The sequence below is a fragment of the Gobio gobio genome, assembly GCF_949357685.1.
Source record: "Gobio gobio genome assembly, chromosome: 16".
NCBI lineage: Eukaryota > Metazoa > Chordata > Actinopteri > Cypriniformes > Gobionidae > Gobio > Gobio gobio.
Window position 1 is genome coordinate 18,820,295 of NC_137109.1, and position 17,902 is coordinate 18,838,196.

A 17,902-nucleotide genomic window follows, 5' to 3' on the forward strand; every position below is an offset into this window, starting at 1 on the left:
CACGGTTACGAATGCAATCTTTAACAGTTAACAGTTGTCCTAGTTCCCACACGAACATATTAAGTATTCAGTCCATTTTATCATGAGATTCAAACAATAAATGCCGTTTTGACGTTCTTTAATGTGATGACTGATCAGACACGTCAGCTCAAGCGGCCGCGGTGCGCGAGTGTGAATGCGATCATCTGTGAACGCAATCATCTCTTCCTAAAGAATAAACATGAATCGCTCAATCAGTGTTTCAACCACGGAAAGATGTCAATATTAAAACGGCTTGTAAACAATGTCATGTTGCATCACATTTACCTCAGGCAGTCATTCAGTGTCCACGGCTGTTAGTTCACTGGAGAAATCAACTATTTCGCTAAATATATAGACTAGCCTATATATTAATTATATTCTACTTAACCTGTTAGTGATGTCTTGATTATTTCATGTATGTTTAAATAAACCTGTCACTAACAAATGACACTCACTGTGTATAAATGATTCAATTTGAATCAAATAGAATTGGAGAAAAAACATGATTTTAGAAATTAGATTTAGAAATTAATACAAAAACAGCCTTATGTGAAGCTTATGAGTGTTGATTATTATACCTAAAAATAAATAGCATGAATTTAGGCTAATAGTTTTGTCTCTGTTGTTAACCTTTATTATTAATGTGCAAGTAAGGGCTCCCTATATAGTTTACACAGCAATATCTTCAATAAACTTTAAGTTATAATTTAATTAATTTAAGGACAGACACTTTTTTTTCAGTAAACCACTGTTTAATAAAAATAAGTAAAAAGCAATTTTGTAAAACTACTGTACCGAACCTGTACCGAACCGTGACTTCAAAACCGAGGTACATACCGAACCGTCAGTTTTGTGTACCGTTACTTGACATCCCCTTATTAAATCATCACACTTTTAGCGTGACTGTCCAAATTAACATGTCCAAATTTATCGGTGATTTGAGTGGCTATCAACGTTGCTACCTAGCTGTTGCCGATACCTAATTTTACAGAGGACAAAGTCACGACAAACAGCTGTTGTCGAGTGATAGCGCTAAATGCACATGATCATTGTCTTAAAAGGTGAGTTATAAATACTAAATACTAAAATACATAAAATAATGTACTCTTATTGATTTGTTTATTCTTGATGTGAGCTAGTTTAAAGATTATGAACACATGGTTAACCATGGAATCTATACCTATGTATTGCATTAATATACCATCAATTAAACAAACCTAAGTCACTAAGTCACTAAGATTACAAACTTAAGTCACTATGACTGTTATCTATTTCTAAAGTGAGCTACAGTACATGTAGGATAAATATGCGTGACAAAGTTTCTGCGACAGCTCTCTGACGTGGTGTACTACGTCAGTGTCCGATTTCCTTGCTTCATTCCATTCTCTCCTTGCTTATATAGTGCACTCAACTGCCATGAACTGCCATATAGCGATTAGAGAATCAGTAAACAAGTGAGCGATTTCGGACACAGCAACAGAGTCGACACCGAGAGTTGATTCCTGTGCTGGAATCGACCCTGACTCGGGGGGGCTATTCAGAGTCGAGGAATCGACTTGTTTGGAGTCAACTCCCCATCACTAATTGTAATATATTTTAAAATGTAATTTATTCCTGGGAAGCTGAATTTTCAGCACCATTACTCCAGTCTTCAGTGTCACATGATCATTTAGAAATCATTCTAATATGCTAAATTTTCGACTCAAGAATCATTTATTATTATTATCAATGCTTAAAACAGTTGCTGCTTAATATTATTGTGGAAACTATGCTGAACAGAAACATTTTTTAACTTTATAATTGATTTTACTCTCATTTTGATCAATTGAATGCATCCTTGGTGAATACATTGTAATTTCCTTAAACCTTAAACCCTTAAACCCTTAAACCTTGGGTCTTTAGTGATCAACCTTCTTAGTATTAAAAAATACATTTATAAAATATGTACAGTTTTCCTATTCCTATTTTCCTATTAAATTTTTGTAAAAATAATAAAAATAATAATGATCCGAAGTGTGTAACAGTGCAAGTATATTTTTTCTGCACAACAATAATTGAATCTTTGATGACTGAATAAGTGCAGTTCACCTTTATTCCACAAGGAGGCGATGTCTGATACACAATGATGAAGTGACGTTTCACTCATAGTTACTGCAGGCAGAAAACAAAAGAATAGGAAGAATCATTAGCAAAAGTCGAAATGGCTCAGCGATCAAGAACTGAACGCAGTTAAATATTACTGTCACAGTCACTTGATGGGGGATCTGGTGAAGAAGCTGTCAGCGATCAAAATATTGATTTTGAAGACGTTGAATGTCAAATGATGCATATGTTTGAGATGGCGAATATGAGCCATATGCTGAATGTACTGGGAAATGAGCTCTGAAGATGACAGTGATGGTGGTATAAAACATCTGCTCAAACTGAACCCTTACAAGCTCCAAAAGGTTAAAAAAAAGCTTTATTTTATTCTTCTGTAATTGTTACTCTAATATCAGGAGAGTTTTATATTATCGAGACAGGTGTGTTAGATATAGATGCGGGTCGCTAAAGACCCAAATATGTAAGAATGATAGCGTGTTTTGCGTTTTCATGTGGACGCAATTTCTTTTTTAAACGGAGAGAAAAACAAAAAACCTGTGTATGTGTGGGCTAGGCCTAAATTTTTGAACAATAAATATACATTTAAATATAAATGTTCTTTTAGTTGAAATGTTCTGGATCGTTCTGGGCATGTTGTGAGCCTCATCCACACGGATATCCACACTATTCTTGTTGAACCGCAGTGTATCTCATTGAAAACATTGAGCGTAATTACGTCTCCAGTGCAGTCAATGTAATTTGCAGTCTATCAGTGACAAATTCATTGCCATGCAGAGTTGAACAGAGCATGATTAAAGCCAAGCTAGTGGACCCTGAGATCTCTTCAGATGGATTCGCTGTGAAATTATGCAGCAATTAACAGCTTTCGGACGGAAAGTGACGCCAGGTTGCCGGTCGATGATTGGAAGTTGTTGTTTGGTGTTTAGCTGTTTTTGTGTCTGAAAAACACACTCCAGCCTCTGAGGGGAATGTTTAGAACCAACGGCTGATTAACGAATGCCGAAACGAGTTCAAAGGAATGGAAAATTAAAGCGTAAAGATTTCTCAAATCTGTTCTGTTTGTGTTCATGGTTTCATCTTTGATGCCTACCATTCTTTTAGTTGTGTTTGAGCCAGCTATTTTTTCTCAAGATGTTTTTCTAACTTATCATTCAGCAGTATCAATATAAAATGAATCATAAAAAGAGTTTTGGCTCGGTCAGACAAAGAAAGACACATCAAAAGGATAACTGAAATCCAGAAATCCAGAATGTTGACTGCTATAGCTCTACATATATGCTACATTCCAATTCCATTTCTGAACATTACATGTCCATCAAAATACACATATGTGACCCTGGCCCACAAAACCAGTCATAAGTCTCACGGGTATATTTTAGGCAATAGCCAACAAATTCATTGAATGGGTCAAAATTTTCCATTTTTCTTTTATGCAAAAAATCATTAGGATTTTAAGTAAAGATCATGTTCCATGAAGATTTAGTAAATGTCCTACCATAAATATATCAAAAAATTGTTATTGGTAATATGCATTGATAAGGACTTCATTTGGACAACTTTAAAGGCAATTTTCTCATTATTCAAATATATTCAAATATAAAACAGTTATTTTAAATTGCAATAATATTTCACCTTTCGCATTTATTACTGTTTTTATACTATATTAAACTTTTTTGTCTCATAACTGTAAAAATTACTATAATACAAAGACATTGCTGTAAATTCAAGATAAAAAAAGGGATTTTTTAAATTTAATAATGGGATTTTGAAATTAAGGTAATCTGTCATTGTATTACAGTATTTTTACGCTAATGAGACAAAGTACTAAAAATAAAAATAAAAATATTATAATATTAATAATATATATATATATATATATATATATATATATATATATATATATATATATATATATATATATATATATATATATATATATATATATATATATATATATATATATATATATATATATATATATATATAATATATATAATATATATATATATTTATTGCTGTTTTTATACTAATATATAGTATACTCAAGATGATCATGTTCCATGAAGATATTTAGTAAATTTCCTACCATAAATATATCAAAAAATTGTTATTATTGGTAATATGCATCGATAAGGTCTTCATTTGGACAACTTTAAAGGCGATATATAAATATATTCAAGGCGATATAAATATATTCAAATAGAAAACAGTTATTTTAAACTGCAATAATATTTCACATTTATTGCTGTTTTTACACTCAAGATTTACTTTTGATGTTTTTGTAAATCTCATCATTCTCATTACTTTAAAACAGTATTACTCTTTATTTATAAATGTATAAATTAATTATCATTTTAAAAATGTATTTTTTATTGTTATTATTATATTTATTAAATAGTTTGCATTTGCAATTATTTCGTAAATAATATTATTGTTAAATAAATTACTATGTTATAGTAGTAAATATTGTATTAATATTATCATATTTTATTTTTGAGTACTTTTTTGTCTCATTACCGTAAAAATTGCTGTAATAACAAAAACAGATTACCTTAAATTCAAAATCACATTATAAAATAAAAAAAAATCTATTTTGTAATTATTTGCTAAATAATATTAGCTCTTAAAAAATAGCCTTCATTTTTCGTGAGCAAAACATCTTCGATCTTTCTAACTTTTTTAAAAAAAATTATGACTCAGGCATTTCTTGGTTTTATAAGAAGTGTTGAATCTCTTGGTGTGAACTGGGATGTTTAGTGTATTAGTGTAGGTTATCAGACAGACGTCAGATGAACATGCCTCATATGTCGACCTCCTCCGCCTTTCACTTCATCAGCCTCTCCATCTCTCCTTCTGTTCTTCACAGCGGCCAAGAGCTTCCTCTAATTACAGGGCCATGGGTTAAAAGCGCTTGACGTGTCTCAAAACCATGTTCCATCTGACAGCTGAGCTTAAAAGCCAGAATTAACATGCAAGTTTCGTAAAGGAGAGATCCGCTAGCCTTAAGCACTATTTATGATCTCGTACTTTTGTATTTGTTTGTTTACGCGTTATGTTGTTCATGTTTCTACGACACAGTCTGTTGTTTTCACATGCTCCCTAATGCATTTGTCGTGAAACCACATGGAAGGCCAATCTCAGCATTCAGATTTCAACTCGAGAGCAACTCAAAATAGACTAAGATTAGATTTAGGTTCTTAAACGCACCCTGTACGCTGTTAACTTCAGCCGCAGATCTGCAATTACACCGTAATTGTGGTAAATTCCTCTCAATATGAATGTGAAATATGGAACATGAAGAAGACATTAATTTGAAGTCGGTGCCCATTAAGGGATAATCGACGTGCAGCTGCCATAATTTCCTCTCTCGATTATGCAGTCTGCTGAGTGCGCTTAGCATCTCTGACTATTACTGCGCTCAGATCAGTTTTTACAGTTTGATGACATGGAAAATTGACATTTGTTTGGCGGGCTTGGTGGCACAGGGGTTAGCTGTTTGTCTGTGGTGTAATCCCCACTGTGGCTGACAGCGTTCGCGGTGTTTGTGGACACCGCACTGATGTTACAGAGCCTGCCGAGGTCTGTTTGCTAAATTGGGTCAAATTCTGGAAATGTGCCGGAGCTCCTCCTGCAATATTCATGACATGACATTTCAGACTCCAGACATGCTTTCTAATTGGTTGACGCAGTTAATCACGGATCCCTTGTATTGCGAGTTGAAAAGCGCCCAGGAAAAAAAGAAGACGGAGCGAATTAGAAACAGCACAAGACTGTGTGACAAAGACAATTAAACAAATGAGGCAATTAAAACAATGAAACGTTATATTTATTATAGATCACTGAGACATTTTGATTCTTTCATCACTGAAGGAAATCTGAAGCAAGGCCGTTTTATGCAATTGCATGTAATATTTTGCTATATGCAATGGTGTCCATACATTTCAAAATGAGACTTAAGGGGTTGTTAAATGCAATTTTATTGTTAATATGGTTTATATGCATACACTATTTTGGCAAAAGTTTTGGGACGCCTGCCTTTACATGCACATGAACTTTAATGACATCCCATTCTTAATCCGTAAGGTTTAATATGGAGTTGGCCTACCCTTTGCAGCTATAACAGCTTCAACTTTTCTGGGAAGGCTTTCCACAAGGTTTAGGAGTGTGTTTATGGGAATGTTTGACCATTCTTCTAGAAGCCCATTTGTGAGGTCAGGCACTGATGTTGGACGAGAAGGCCTGGCTCGCAGTCTCCGCTCTAATTCATCCCAAAGGTGTTCTGTCGGGTTGAGGTCAGGACTCTGTGCAGGCCAGTCAAGTTCCTCCACACCAAACTGGCTCATCCATGTCTTTATGGACCTTGCTTTGTGCACTGGTGCGCAGTCATGTTGGAACAGGAAGGGGTCGTCCCCAAACTGTTCCCACAAAGTTGGGAGCATGAAATTGTCCAAAATGTCTTGGTATGCTGAAGCATTAAGTGTTCCTTTCACAGGAACTAAGGGGCCAAGCCCAACCCCTGAAAAACAACGCCACACCATAATCCCCCTCCACCAAACTTTACACTTGACACATTGCACTTGGCTTGGATGCAGCTGCTCGGCCATGGAATCCCATTCCATGAAGCTCTCTACGCACTGTTCTTGAGCTAATTTGAAGGCCACACAGACTTTGGAGGTCTGTAGACTCTGCAGAAAGTTGGTGACTTCTGCGCACTGTACGCCTCAGCATGCGCTGACCCCGCTCTGTGATTTTACGTGGCCTACCACTTCGCTGCTGTTGTTCCTAATGGCTTCCACTTTGTTATAATACCACTAACAGTTAACCGTGGAACATTTAGTAGTGATGAATTTTCAGGAATGGACTTATTGCACCTTATTGTACCATGCTTGAATTAACTGAGCTCCTGAGAGCGACATATTCTTTCATAAATGTTTGTAGAAGCGTCTGCATTAGGGCTGGGCAATTTTATCGATTCTGCGATATAAATCGATATTTTTTCTCCCAAGAAAGTATCGATTTTTAAGCCACGAGTATCGATTCAAGTCCCATTCAAATCCCAGTGTTTACCCCCATTTGCGTTGCAGGAAGAGCGATTTGGTCAGCCAGCCGCTAGTACCGCTGTAGAGCAAGTTACCCGTACTACTAACTTTACACAGACGCCGACGTCTACCTCTTCTTGTTTACGGAGTCAGAGCTAGGAGATAAAAAAAAATGGCGGCGAATATAAATCCAGCGCCTTCATGCTTAAAAGCAGATGTGTGGGAGCACTTTGGGTTTAAAAAGAAGAAGGAAAGCGACGACTTAGACTCAGGGGTCAACAACATGAGTCGCCCGCAAGGACCACACGAGTTGCCCGCGGGTCTGTTCTAAAAATAGCTCACCATAGCAGCTGCGTTCAGTCGCTTCCGTGTTCATTTAAGCGCAGGGCTCCAGACTGAAGCCGAATATATACTAGTGTCTGTAAATAATAAACTGCAAAATACTATTTAAATATTACTCCTGCATGTTCTGCGTCTGTGTGGATGACGAGCGCCGCGCGCGCACTCGCTCTTGTAGTCTCTGCCGACATGAAGGCATAAACCGGCACTTCCTGAGAATTTACCGTTTCATTTGAGAAAACTGGGTGCGTCTCAATCTGCTCCTGGTTCAGTAGTCAGGGCACTGATCAGGACACAAGTCAATGGGCTGATCCCTGATCAGTGCCCTAACTGAACTAGGGAGCTGAATAAGACACGCACCCACTGTCATATCATCATGAACACAGACACTGGTAATCACGGCAACCCGTCAAAATAAAAGTTCGGTTTAACGTGAAGAGATTGACTACAGATTGTAGCCTACAGTAAATTTAGCTACGTCTCTATGTAATAATAATACGTCTCTACTAATAATAATAATTATGAAATAAATAATACTAATTATATAATTATTAATGGTTGCTTATTTTTCACTTGATCTTTCATTTATAAACAATGTTTACTTTTAAACAGCATACAGCCTTTACATGTTTATGTATTATTTACTTATGATTATCATCATATATAATAAAACATTTATGTAAAAAATAAAACGACTACTGGAACTACTACTATACTCTTTCAGTTGTAAAACAGTTTGGATAGTTGTTAATATTAAAATTATGATGCATTATGTAAGAGTTTTAAGTATTATATAACACGAGTAGCTCTCTTTGACTTTCTTTTTTAAAAAGTAGCTCTCAAATGAAAAAAGGTTGGAGACCCTTGACTTAGACAAAGCATTGCGGTTGTTTTGCAAGCTTTGTGACACAAACGTGAAATACTCTGGAAATACTACCAAATGTCAGTGTCAAGCTAAAAAAGCTGTCAAAGAAACTGTTCAGAACAGGCCACTTGCTGCAATTTTTAAAACTCCATTGTTAATTGCAATACTGCACTTTATTTACTTTTCAAAGGCTTGTAAGCTACAGTTTGCACTGTTTCAATAAATGGAACTAATTTTCTCAACACATCTTTGATTCATTTTGTCCAGCATTTGCAAGCTGTAGACTCTCTGTCCAGTCAGAGACATATATTGTGTAATTGATGATTTTAGTTTTCAGTTCAGTTAATTCAATCCAAGTAAATGAAACACTCACAAGATGTCACCAAATTCACTCTGTCCCCTTTAAATCTTTCAGAAAATGATGTAAGTGTATCGAATTATATCGAATCGTATCGAATCGTATCGTTGGCTAAATATCGTGATATATATCGTATCGTGAGCTGAATATCGAGTATCGTATCGTATCGTATCGTGAGATTAGTGTATCGCTACAGCCCTAGTCTGCATGCCTAGGTGCTTGATTTTATACACCTGTGGCCATGGAAGTGATTGGAACACCTGAATTCAATGATTTGGAGGAGTGTCCCAATACTTTTGTCAATATAGTGTATATAATGGTGTTTATACATTTCAAAGTGTGACTTAAGGGGTTATTAATTCAGTGGTGTTACAGTATTATTTTATTTAAAATTATATGTTAAATATTATTATTATAATAATAATTATTATTATTATTTTATATGATACATTTACATGTACATTTGATACTATGAATTTAATACTATGATATTATTATATTTAATATGTTTATTGACATATTTCCCCCTTTTCAATTATTTATTTAATAATATTACTGTTCACTACCAGAAATAATTTTATTGTGTAAAACATATTCAATATTAATAATTCAGTGCTTGCCAAACGTTACTTCCTTTTAACGAAAAAAATAACTTCTTTATAGTATTGTTTGTCAACTGTTTTACGACAAATTAGGCAATGTGTAGAAATAACACCGGTAACAGAGTTTGACTGTAACAGAGTTGACATTTTTAAACTTTTAGCCAAAAGCTCCACTTGCTAGCATAATTGTAAAGAGCACATGGCACTAATGAATTCATGATTAAAAGACTTTCAAACAACCCACTGTGTGATCGGTGATAAATTCTGTTTTCCTTTTGAGATTGTGGTAACAATTTTGAAGTTTTATCAAATAATTCATGGTGAAATAACTTTTTTTCTCAGAGAGAGGACACATACCTTTCAGTGCTTAAAAAAAAGAGATAATTCCACCAATTTAAAGGCAAAGTATGGTGTGGAGAAAACACATTTGAATAAGATAAAGTTATTTTTAAACAATTGAATCTTGTAGAATTAGAAAAATGACTATTTAGGGCTTTTATAAATAAATATAAATTAAATATTACTAAAATAAAAGTAAAATAAACAATGATACATGATGGAAAAAGTACACTGACTAATTCGGACAGCAAGAAATCACGATTTCCTGCTATATATGACAGACACCAATACACAATACACTTTTTAACTTATATATAATATATGCAAATTTCTGGATAAATGATATATAAATACTCTGCAGTTATGTCTCGGTATGGTATGTGTCTCTGGATTGCAGGAGGTGGTTTTTTTGCAGGAAGAACGCCGCCAAAGTCAGTGACAGTTGGACTGGAAAAGGTGAAGTGTGTTTTAGCCTCCACTGTGCGGCCAGTTTCTTAGCCGTCCCGCTGAGCCGCTGCTAATATGAGTGCAAACAATGGCCTCCTTGAGGAAATGGAACGAGTCCTGGGGGGAAGTGGTGTCAGTGGCCAGGCTGATAACCTGGCACCTAGCAATTACTGTCAGGGGTGCTCATTAATCTGAGAGAGTCCTTTGCTCGCCTACAAGCAGCTGCCACCGCTGCCTCTCCATCCTGAAGATGAGGCTCTGGCCTGTGCGCTCATTTGAGCTCACTCTGGGGCTCAGGGGGGATTGTCTGAAGGAATGCTAAATTTGGGCCGTTTTGATTTGGTCTTGCTGGTGTTTTTGAGGGTAGTTATGTTTGCTGTTACTATTGCTGTATCAAAATGTACCTTTTTTACGTTGTCTGGTTGAAAAAAAAAAGATTCAAGGAAAGAAAGAAATTAAAGGTGCAGTATGTAATATTGACAGCTACTGCATGAAAGGAGTTCTGCAGTCAAAATTCAAAATATTGGAACAAGTTGTATCCCTCACCCCATCGTCCACAGTCTCGTCTCATGTGGGTTTCCAGATTTAGGATATGCAACAGGAAAGTGACGAGTTTTACACTGTAAGATGATCAGCTAACGTTTGCAATGTTTTTATTGCAGAGGCTTTTTAGGTCAGGTAGAATCTGCAATCTCTGACCCAGTTTGTTTGCTCACTTCAGTGGCTGTAATACACTGTGTTTTTCACCAACTGGCAACCCGGGGTGTTGAAATACTATTGGGTAATTTGGCAGTGGGCAGGATCACACAGACCAAAACAAAAACAGACATTCAGAAGAACACATTTCAAATTAGAATAGCATTGCTTTTCGGAGAAACTCCTGTTTCTTAAATATATGGGTATTTTTATAATTTAGTACAGTAAAAACAAAACAAAAAAAAAACACATTCAGCACCTTTAATACTTTTATTCAGCAAGGCTGCGTTAAATGGATCAAAACTGCCAGTAAAGTCATTTATAATGTTATAAGGTTTCTATGTCAAATAAATGGTGTTCTTTGCACTTTCTATTTCTATTCATATTTCTATATTAATCCTGAAAAACCACGGAAGTTTAGCAAGAATAGTGCATATAGTGACTCACAACTGCCAAGAAAGGTCCAGGTCAATTTATATTTCAATTTATAATATTATATATGTGTATATATAATGTAAAAGTTTGGGGTCAGAAAGATTTTTATATTTCATATAAAAGCTGCTTCTGTTCATCAAAGAATCCTGGGAAAAAAAATGTATCACTGTTTATTTTAAGAAAATAAAAAGAGGAAGCGATTTTTTCAACATTGATAATAATTAAAAAATGTTTCTTGAGCATCAAATCATCATATTAAATACATTTCTGAAGGATCATGTGACACTGAAGTCTGGAGTAATGACGCTGAAAATTCAGCTTTGATCACAGGAAAAAATTACATTTTGAAGAGACTCAAAAACAGAAAAAGAAAATCTTAATGACCCCAAACTTTTGAATGGTAGCGTTAAGACTTTATATTAAAATTCTTTCAGAAAGAAAACAATCATCGCAATAAAAACTTTGATTTGATTTTGATTCATTTACTATAGCCTATGCTCTGTTTTTTTTTTTATGATTACAGCATCATCATTACGTTTTTTTGTGTCCATTGATCACTCATTTAACTGTAAGGCAATAGTTTTTTTTTAAAAAGTATTTATTGTCAAGCAAATGTCAAGGAAAGCATATTCGCAAGATCATGGGATAGTCACTAAAGGAAAAAAAAAGGAGAAAAAGTAAAAACAAAACAAAAAAAAGGAATATTCCCGACTGATCTGGGTTTTCCCTCAGGCTAGGCTGTCCCTCCAGACAAACCCCATCATCCTCCTGATGAACGGCCGCTATCTTTCTCGCATCGATCTCGTCCGAACGCTGATAAATCAGGAAAAAATGAGAGGAGATCTCCACCTCTTCTGTCACTGCCTTAATGTGTGAGATAAGCAGCTCCATATAATTACAATCCTCCAAAATAATTGTAACAAGAGGCTAAACGCTTAGCTGTAGTTTTAATTAGCCTGTGCTTCAAATTAATAATTGCCGCTTAAATCAGAAATCAGGCCCACTGTTGTGGTGGCTGCTTCGTTCTAATAACAGTGGCACTCGTTGGTTGTTTATTACATTATTTCTCTATGGGAGGCTTTCACGGGGGGCTGCAGGCGGAGGAGAAGGGGAAGAGGGGAAGAGGGGGAGCAGTGCAGTGCTCTATTTGGTTATCTTTCAAATGCAGCAAAGCTCAGCTAAGATTAAATTCATTCGCTTTTCCATGGATATCGCTGTTCATTTCCCCCCCTTATGCAGCGGTGTTAGGAAGAGGCAGAGGAGAGGTGGGATATGGGAAGAATGGATGGAGAAAACTGCCAATGCCACATGTTCCAGAACATAATCATGCCACCAACAACATCAGCGTAATAGACCGCCCGGGCACTGCTGTTTAACATACAGCGTGTTGTCAACGCACGGATAAGGATGAATTTATGGCCTAAAGAAATGTTGGTCATGTGTTCATGTGAAGTCTGAATATATATTACTGGTGGAAGTGAAGGAAGGAAGGAAGGAAGGAAGGAAGGTGGGCAGCGCCTCCTCAGAAACATGGGAAGAGAAAATTATTGAGTGTACAAAAATCAAGCAAAACAAACATTAGGAAAGAGGAGATGAAATAGTATCTTACAGCCTGTGCAAGACACTAGAGAGAGGATGCCAGGGTTTGCTTTGCGCTTGCGCTGTATACCTACAGGTCTCTATGATATTCTTGGCAGCGTTATTGTCGTATCATTAAGATATTATTATAGCTTTTTAAATTTTTATAAATACTAATATATTTTTCTTGTTCTCATTTTGGTAATTGTGTTGTTTTTATCATTTTTATTTTTAAAATATATATCTATATAGTATGTATATAGTGTTTGTGCAATTTTCATTTCAATTCAGTTAATAAATGTTAACTATAAAACTAATTTAAATAAATATATTTAAAAATGTGATATTGTATATTATGATTAAAAAATAAATATTTTTTTTAAATATATTTTATTATAAAAATAAAATGTTTAATTTTATTATGAATATATTTTATTACATTTATTCATATTATTGCAGTCTTCAGTGTCTCATGATTCTAATATGCTGATTTGGTGAGGGTTTTTTTGTGTTGTCAAATCGATTAATCGTGATTAATCGCATCCAAAATAAAAGTTCATGTTTACTAAGGGTGTGAACCTGGTCTCACGGTTTGGTCCGATTACGATTATCATGCCATCGATTTCGGTTCAATTCGATATCACAATGCATTGACGATGCACTGCATCCTCATGTATACAATTTTGTCGGTAAGTTAAATGAACTAAACCTTTAATTTTACCTGCTCAAAGAAAACACGCTTCTTGAATGTATCAAACAAAACTCAAGTCTGGGCACAGAAGACAACAGGAGCATTTAGAACAAATACACAACATACTAAAAGCCACTTCAGGAGGTGATCTGGGCCGCATTACAGTCAAAACTAAAGTCTAAATGCATCTGGTTGTTGAAACCACATATGCAAATGTTACTCCTCGCAACAATGCTAAAAAATTTTACGTGTGAGAGTGTGTTATGGGCTATATGACTTGTTATAGCCCGATATGACAGCGCTACTGATGCACACATCACTGCAGACGAGCAACTGCGTATCTCTTCATTGCGGTCTTTGATTTTGAAATTAGCTAATGATCAATAAAATGCAGCTCATATCTGTTGTTTTCGGTGATGTGAACTCTAAATCTGTAAAACTGCGTATAGTGCGGGAATTGAAGATCGGATTTATATCCATTTTGCAGAGATACATTTATGTGCCTAAGTGTGAATGAGTGTAAGTGTAAGTGTCCAGGTCATGCTTACCAGGTTGTACATAAAAGCTGAAATGTGCCCAGATGTCGCCTTTTAAAGTAGTTGGAGCATTTTAATTCCTCGCACTCGCGTCTCGCCTCCCTCTGCCATTGTATGCTACCGTGACAAAGCACGTATGCAACAAATGACGTCAGAAAAGAATCAGTACATTATATTCGATTATGGTCTATTACTGAATCGTTACCGAATCATCCTTGTCTGCATCACGATGCATCGTAGAAATAATTAATTTCGACACCCCTAATGTTTACATAATATGTGTGTGTGTACTGTGTATATATATATATATATATATATATATATATATATATATATATATATATATATATATACATACATACATATATAAATATATATACACACTCATTCATGTATTTTTTTTAAAGAAAAGTGTGTTATATTTGTATACAATATATATATGCATGCAAATATTTATTTTATAACTTATTTTGGATGCGATTATTCACTATTTTTTATTATTACTATCAATTATTATAATTGTTTAATACATTGATAATAATATATCATAACATAAATAAATAGTATAAATAAAACACAATACAATATAATAACATAAAGTAAAAATGAAAACTTTTGAAGCTTATCAGTCGGGTTCCGGAAGTAAAAGCCCCATTCATTTTCTCCATTGGGAAATTAATTTGTAACAATAACGTAACGATAATGAGCTACGAGGTTGTTAATTGATGGAATTTGCTTTTGTTGAAGATGTTAGTCCGCATTATTTCAACTTAGTTTTTAAAATAATCGTGTTTAACGGTGGAATATGTGGTGAAAAACTACATTACCCATGATTCTGTGCAGAAAACTAACCAATGTAATTGATAATTGATTGATGTAATTGAGTCTCCCTATGCTCTCAAATATTTGAATATATGCATATTTTGCAAAAAATATATTGTTTTTATATATAAAATCAACATAAAGTAGTATATTTCTCCATCGTTTTGAATTTGATTATGATTTGCAATGCTTCATGGGATCACTAAAGCTGTTAAGCACACAGTCTTGTACATTTGTTTGATTTTCATGAGAATGTTAATGTACAGTACTTAAGTACAGATGTTAACTTTGACAGCCACAATAATATATATATTTTTTTTTTTAAGAATTTGTGAATACCTTTACATAATATCTGCAGGTTTCAAGAAAACACGCTCACACATATGCCTGAGCATCCCGTTGTCTGTTGACTTGTCTTGCTCTGCAGAAGCCATAACTAGGGGTTATTTGCACCTCAGCGTTCCTCCTTTAGTTTCTTAATGGTCTATAGCAACCTCTCACTGCCCAGCACAGCGCTCTGCATTTGGAGGGTAATGCAGTGTCAAGGGACCCAAGTGCCTGCAAGGCTCTGCCACTGACAGCTGTAAATTTGATTTATCGTCCTGTCAGGTGGCTATGTCAGGTGTGCCCAGCGCGCTGACATAAAGATAACTGACATCTTGCTGTCATTAAGGCCGGGGAGCACCGTCAATCTCTCGTCGCTGTATTTATTCCCACTTTTCTTTGTCACTTATTTCTTCCTCGACCCCTCAGAAGAAGCACCTGTCACCCCTAGACCAGGCCTCGTTTTTTCTCGCACCGTTTCATCTCCCGCCTTCTGGAATAATTTGGTGATGGATTAAATGCCGTGGCTGAAGCCGCAGGACTCCGAGGTGTGCACGGGCCGACTGAAGACGCACTGATTCCAGCTCTCCAGCCGCTCCACTATCCATCACCTCCAAACGCTGGACGACTCTCTGTTGCTCTGGGAAAGTGTCCTATTAGCAGCGGACGATGAAATATGTGTTTGAGGTATCTTGGGTTTTAGCAATGTTGACATTAGATGAAAGCGATGATTCCATCAGCAAAAAGTCCGAATAATACTAATTTTTAAATTGTCATGAGTTAGAATAGCAAGTCTTTTGCAGCATGTTGCAGAGTCTTGAGATGTTAACCGTGACCAAAATACCAGGATAACTACTGGTTTGCATGTTTGATTACTTCAAAAAATACAGCAAGTATCAATGTAAATGCAAGAATCAAAGTCACTATTACCTTGTAACGCTTCAGATCCTTCACTCTAAATTTGATTGTGAATAGTATTGCTAGCATGGTCATTTATTTTTAAAGGAATAACTTCTTTTGAAGCCTGTCATAAAGCCTTCAGTGAGTGAGTGAGTGAACAAATGAACAGGCACGCTCTAACACCTACTCATATATGTCACAACATAACAAGGGGGCCACTGAGTTCTGTCAAACGGTGGACTGATGCTAATGCCACAGCTAGCGGCTGTGGAGTGTGTCTGTTCCTGAGGGAGGTCTGCGTTAACCTGGGGCCATTCTGCATCATGATAATGGCAGGACCGAGGCTACGGGCCCTAATCAGACACAGTCAGCCTTTAACACCGGCCTCAGGGCCAACCAGTCACCGCCACCATCGCACTCTCTCCGCTTAGCACCCCTGTGTTTGTTTCCATTGCTAATACATGACGTTTCTTAAGCGGTAAGTCATTTGCGGACGTTAAATAACTCCAACAAGGCCTGGGAGAGAGGTGTGCTAGGAACCGCTCGGATGAAGTCTACATTTTAATGAATGTAAAGAAAAATACAAGGCTGACAGAGTCCCTCAGAGGGAGATGCTTGGTTTTTAATTTGTGAAATCATTTACTCCACAGTGTGACATCTGCCTTTGTTTAAAACAAGCTTGAATTTCCTGTAACAATCCCCCACACTGATTGCCATATGAGGTCCTTCAAATCTAAATAAACGCTCCCTGAGGCTCCAGCCCGACTTACAGCATTTCAAACAGCGCTGCCTCTTCCTGGCAGTCTCCTGTCTGTTCCTGCAAAGCATCTGTGCTCCAATCCAGTTACTTTATCTCCTCCGCCACGCTCTCCTCATCTGCTTAGTGTCAGCTCGGGCCTATTAGACAGATAAGGGCTTCCCTTGAATCTCTTACAGGCAGGGTTTTTTGCCGTCGATTTCTCGCATGCCAACTCGAATCACGCTCTGACTCTCTGTCGTTCTTTCTCTCTCGTTTCCCGCAGTCATTACGAGCAGGACCGCTCGGCGCTGAAGAAGAAGGAGTGGGAGCGAAGGACACAGGAAGTGCAGCAGGATGAAGACTTGTTCTCCACCGGATTTAATCTGTTTGGTGAGCCGTACAAGGTAAAGCCTCCCCCCCCACACACACACACACACACACACACACACACACACACACACTCACTCATCATCTGACTCAGGGCATCGCTCCAGCTAAAGGATGCTGAGGTGCTCTCTTTACATCCAATATTTACACAACTTCTGCCCTCCTCGAGTTCAGCTGGTTTGAAGGAACGCTCATTATCATGGTTATGTAACCCCCCCGTTTAGATGCTTCAGTTAAATATTCCTTTTAGGATTAAAGTTAGGATGTTAAAGGGGTGGTGGATTATGATTTCACTTTTTTAACTTTAGTTAGTGTGTAATGTTGCTGTTTGAGCATAAACTACATCTGCAAAGTTACGACGCTCAAAGTTCAAAGCAAAGGGAGATATTTTCCTTTAAAGAAACCGCTTTTTAAGGACTACAACAAACGGCTGGTAGGGACTACACAAGCTTCCTCCCGGGTTAGTGACATAACTAACCCTAAACATTTACATAAACCCCGCCCCCGGGAACATACAACAAAGGGGGATGAGCAGTGTTGAGAAGACAAGCACATTTGGGAGTCTGCTAAAGCTGTCGCATATCTTTTCACATGTATAGCAATACAGTACGTAACACAAGTGCAATAGCTTGTCATAAAAGCAAGATGACAACAAAAGTTAACCGTTATTAAACAAAACTA

General features: G+C 36.4%; 1 protein-coding gene across 1 annotated transcript in view; it reads left to right on the forward strand.

Annotated features, from left to right (window-relative positions):
• The window catches only part of aff2 (AF4/FMR2 family, member 2), a gene marked incomplete at its 3' end in the record, with an annotated part of 322,371 nt that overhangs the window by 65,421 nt on the left and 239,048 nt on the right, over positions 1–17,902 (forward strand). The window contains exon 2 of the mRNA XM_079839776.1: positions 17,118–17,238. Coding sequence (XP_079695902.1) covers positions 17,118–17,238 — 121 coding nt within the window. The remainder of the gene's footprint in view (positions 1–17,117; positions 17,239–17,902) is intronic.